General features: G+C 31.2%; 1 protein-coding gene across 1 annotated transcript in view; it reads left to right on the top strand.

Annotated features, from left to right (window-relative positions):
• Positions 1-530: 530 nt before the first annotated feature.
• The window catches only part of LOC106460783 (protein SPT2 homolog), a 13903-nt gene continuing 9005 nt past the window's right edge, over positions 531-5428 (top strand). The window contains exons 1-3 of the mRNA XM_013920522.2: positions 531-712; positions 2463-2583; positions 3903-5087. Coding sequence (XP_013775976.1) covers positions 653-712; positions 2463-2583; positions 3903-5087 — 1366 coding nt within the window. The 5' untranslated portion in view covers positions 531-652. The remainder of the gene's footprint in view (positions 713-2462; positions 2584-3902; positions 5088-5428) is intronic.

Genomic DNA, 5428 nt, shown 5'->3' with positions numbered 1-5428 from the left:
CTCATGGTAGATCAGCGGTAAGTTTACGAACTTACAACGTTAAAATCCGAGGCTCGCAGTGAACATATTAAATAACTCAATCTGGCTTTGCTCTAAAACAGTTGTTTGTTTATTGTTTATTTGTAATTAAGCACATAGCTACACAACGAGCTATCTGTGCTCTGCCCACCACTGGGGATGGTAGGGGGGGGGGGTGCTCTCTAAAACAAAAAACAAACTTATGACAATTTAGAATATTATATCCTGCCAGTAGATGCCACTACTTTTACAATCGTTGTCTTTTTGTTATTGATTATAATGTCAGAAAATTAATTATAAAGAAAGCAAATGTACACGATATTATAATTTTAATTTCACAGTTGGTATGAAAAGGTAATGTGTTTGTTAACTGTTAAAGAAATACATTGATAAATAATAAATAAATTGCTTCACTCTTAAAATATATATATAGATATATATAGATATATATATATATATATATATATTAATTTTGTTTCTCATAGTATGAACTAACTGCTCTTAGCTTGTGAAATGTATTTGGCGTAAAAACATTAAAAGAGATAGGGTTAATCTGGGTTGAAGTTTTTTTCTGATATTGTTAAATTTGTCTTATACATTTTGTTGCTACACGTTCAGGGAGCTTTACGATACTATGGATTTCAGTTATCTTATGGAAATTGCACAGAAGAATGAAGAGATAGCCAAAGAGAGCGTGAGTATCTGAACTCATTGAATCCCACTAGTTCAGTAGTTCTACTTAATAATATTAGGCTTAGCCATGTCCGCGTCTTAGTTTTAACCTTAACTTAGCAAAGAAAAAAAAGTGCTGCGATAGAAAATAATTGAAAGGATTATCTCCAGATTTATTATACTTACTAGTTTTTCTGTGATATCAGAAACTGTCTCTGGACCAGCATATATTACATTTGGCAAGAATAGTTTTTTTACAATAATAAACAAAAAATATATACTCCATATCATTACAAGTATATATTTGCCCAACAGTAATCAAAGTGATTATTTCTAAATATATTTTAGTTTTTCCTTAACATCACAAACAAATAAAAAAATAAACTCCATACCAACACTTGTTTGCCTATATGGGGCAGTTAACACTAAATAACATATTTCATATGTCACTCAATTACTTCAGTCCTTGCCTACAATAATCAGAATACTCACTCCTATTATAGTTTTTTGTAATTTCATAAACTCTCCAGACCAGTTTATATTTGCTCTATGTAGAGAACAGTTAGAGTAACCAAAAAAAAACATGGCACTTAGTGGTATTTAAATGTCCAATTCATGCAAAAACAAGCTGTTCTAGAGAAGTATTTTGTGTGAGTGTGTGTGTGTGGTATTGCACAAAAATTAAAATGGATTTGGAGATAATTCTACATTATTATTATAGGAAGAATTGATTAATCAGATGAAATGTGGCATTCAGTATTAATTAACTGCCCCATCCAGGCAAATATACGCTGGTCCAAAGATGTTTATTTGTATTGAAGAAACATTATAATAAATTTGGAGATAATCCTTTTGAACAGTGTGTGAACAATAATATTTTTATCTGGTTTTTACCCATTCCTGGGTAAATGTGGATTTATTCCATTGAAAAAACAAAATGTATCGTGGGTATATAGAAAAGATAATTATATTTATTTCACTCTCTGGATAAATATTTCATTGTAATTGTGTGTGAATTTTTTTCTATTGTTCTTATTAATATGTATCTAAGAGCAACTTGAGTGTTGCACTTTGTTTGCATTTGTTCCATTCTCCATGAATCAATCAGTATTTGTCATTTCAAGTTAACAATTTTATATATATACCATGTGTTATCTGTTTGACCTGGACACTTCATCACATGTGAAAGACAGTATAAACTATATGCAGATAAATAATTATAATCAGTGGGACAATTTAGGTACACATGGTATATAGTCATTACAAAATTGAACTTGTTCTTTGAAATATTTAGAACAGATTTTGAATATTATGATGTGAAATGTTAGTTAATCAACTATTAAATATTAATGTGCTGTAGAAGGAATACCTTTTTTTAAAAAAAACTATTTTGGATCTATTTTACTACCTATTTTGTGTGACTTCTAACATATTGAGTGTGTCTATGGACTGTCTGACAATTTACATGTATGCTATAAACACTATAATTCCTTTTAGTTCCCTATGTTTTTAATAGAGTGACAGATGATCATTAAGTTTTAGTAAAACCAACTTTAGTGCTTGTGGTCCATGTATAGGTCTGATTCAAATGAAAAATAACGATATACCTCAGTAGCTTTAACTAAACTATTTGCTACTTTTTTCTTGTAATGAATGATATTTTTATTAGCACAAAGTTATTTCGGTAGTCAAAGAGGAAGAAATGCTGTAAACATGTAAATATATTTAAAAAAAAGGTTTCTAATCTTCCTCTGTATTGCCTTTCTTAACAGAGTCAAGTAAAACGGTATTCTACAGAAATTAGGCCTCTAAAAAAGCAGCCAAAAAGCCTAGTTCAGTCAACAGCTGTTAAAAAATGGCTTCAGCGCAAAGAAGTAGAGGAACAACAAAAACGTAAGTAAGGTACAAAAGTAGCAAATAACTGCATGATTTGTGACATAACAGATTCTGAAATGGAGTTGCATTCTTAATTTTCTATTATCATGTTTCAGTAAGAAGAATATTCTTGAGTAAACTTTCTTTCAATTAATAATCTAGCTATTTGTGTTTAGCCATTAACTGCTTTGGAAGTGTGTGCTTATTGTTAACTTTATCACACTGGTGTCTTAATGTATATTAGACTTACATTGTTACATGTTTCTTTTGTTCTGTAAAGCCATGTAACTTTGATGAAAGATTTAAATCTAGTGAGATTTGACATAATCATTAGTTATATGGGATTAACAAGTTTGGCTAATGTAAACCATTATTTTAAAGCTTAATTACCTTAGTAATGAATGTGGTTTTTGTTTTTTAAATAATATATATTGCAGATGCTAGAACTTGTGAGAAAATTAAAAGCATCTAGAAATATAGTATATTAAAAGTTTTAATAGGTTAAAAGCTTCAATCCATGTGTGTCTAAGAAAATTGGTTTATGAAGCTGAACTAATATACTGAAGTACACTAAAACATTAAAAGATGTATGCTAGCAAGTCCTCTCAGAGGTTCAGAGAAGCCCAGGCCACTTCTATGTTTTGAAGCCACTGGCTGTTATAAAAAATGGAGATACATGAAAACAAAATAAGACAGTTATTAGCCCAATAGAAAAGTGAAACATAATTTGAATATTTAATTTGTATATATGAGAGTGTGTATGTCACATTTTGGTCTAATTGGAAGGCACATAAAAACAAGTTGCAAAACATAACAAATGCAACAAGTAACAAGTGTCTAAATTTGAGGCCCAGGGCAAATGTATCAGTGTATCGCAGGACAACATACAATTGAACGTAGATATATATATTTTTATTTTAAAATTATTTATAGAATGATTATAAACTATTTTTGGAAAAAAACAGATCAAAAACAAGGTATCATATCACTTACAGATTTTATTGAGAACAATAACCTCATCTACCCTAATTAATTATGGATCCCAGAAAACTGCTTAGCTATTCAGGTAGCTCATAAGTTGAAAGTTTGGGAAACCCTGATTTAGAAGATACATTGCATATGTACATGTTTGTTGTGTACTATTCATGTGTATTCGGCAATTATAAAACTTCAATCTTCCATCTTTCTAGTTTTAATCTGGTATCTGCATATGTGTAAATGCATGTCTTCAAGACAAAGTAGACAATATGAATGTTAAAGGTATTATTATTATTACTAAGAACAGAAAGTGTAGATAGCTTGCCAATAGGTTATATTTTTTCATGTTTCTTTTGTAGTCGTTGAAGCTCAGAAAAAGAAGGAACATTTGTTGTCTTTAAGAGCTCAAAATTCAAAAAACAACAAGAAAGCAAAAATAATGGCATCAAGAACAAAAGACAATGACTTTAGTAGAATTAAGTTAACTGAAGATGAGGTTGAAGCTAAAGTAAAAAGGGAAAGAGAATTGCAACAACAAATGCTAACTGACAAAGTTGAAAGGATGAAGTTAAGAATATCTTTGGAAGAACGGGATAATCAAGCTCCAAGAAAACGAAAACGAAAGTCCAAAAATCCAGAATTAGATGATATTGAGGATCCATCATCACTCCCTTTGGATATTGATGATAACGGAAAAAAAAGCAAGAAATCTTGTCTCAAAGAGAGACGGCCAGAAATTGAATATAAGTTTAATGGTGGATCAGAACCAGTTCCTGCAGGAGCCAAACCATTAAGAAAATCAGAGGTATCAACTAATAAGCCAAAACCTAGGCCATTTCCAGCACCAGCTATTAACTTTCATGATCTCTTGAAAATAGCTTCTCAAAAACAACATGAGCCCATTCAGATCCTACATCCTATAACAAAGAAAGAAGATAGGCCTATGACACGTGCTGAAAAGGAAGAAGAAATGAGAAAGAAAGGATATACATTACCACCTTCCTCATCCAGGCAAGTGAAAAAGAAAAGAGGTCAAGCACAAAATCAGGTAACTGATTATGCAAATGATACAGAAGATTATGCTGAAAGTGATGTACCTGTTAATCAGCATGACGAATTTAGTTCAAACATGGATAGAAATTATTACCAGTCAGAAACAGAACTTCCTTCTCAAACTGGTAAATGTAGAAACATTGTTGGAAGAGAGAGGCAAAATCTTCCAGATAGAATACACTGTGTAAAAGAAAATTCTAAATCTAGTGAGAAGCAGACAATAGCAGGATATAGGTTACAACCTTATGAAGAAAATTATAGACACAAGTGGAGACCCTCTGAAACTGGTAGGAATGGAGATCCTACAAACAACAGAGCAGATTCTCTGCTTCCAGGGTTGAAGAAAACTCTGAACTTGCAAGCTGATAGACAACATCAGCAAAGTTCAGGTCATCTGAAAAACAAGCCCAGTAATTCTAATTTCAGTAGAAAACCAAACTCTAGTCATAGAGATCCTCGAGGAGATCTTACCCACCATGCAGCCCCATCAAGTAAGTACTGATACAGTTTCAGAAAGAATAAAGAGTAAATAAAATCTGAAAAATGAACACGATTTACTATTTGATGACATGAGACTTTGTAAGTGTATACATATATATATATGGCTTTAATGACTCCTGGTTGTATGCCAAAATTACACTAATATAACACTATTGTATATCTTCAGCTATTATGATAAAAGTGTTATTTATATACACCTGGAAAAAAGTTAAGCATCCCCGTGTTTTTTTCAAGTGATTCAGATTCGACATTCTTGTGACTGATTATAAATTACCATTCAATCTAAACGTGTTTATCAAATGAAATTATGCATTATTGGGCACAAGAAAAC

This window comes from Limulus polyphemus, unplaced genomic scaffold (assembly GCF_000517525.1).
Source record: "Limulus polyphemus unplaced genomic scaffold, Limulus_polyphemus-2.1.2 Scaffold835, whole genome shotgun sequence".
In the NCBI taxonomy this organism is placed as follows: domain Eukaryota; kingdom Metazoa; phylum Arthropoda; class Merostomata; order Xiphosura; family Limulidae; genus Limulus; species Limulus polyphemus.
The sequence above is the reverse complement of the archived record's forward strand: the minus strand, read 5'-3'. Positions and strand labels throughout refer to the sequence as shown.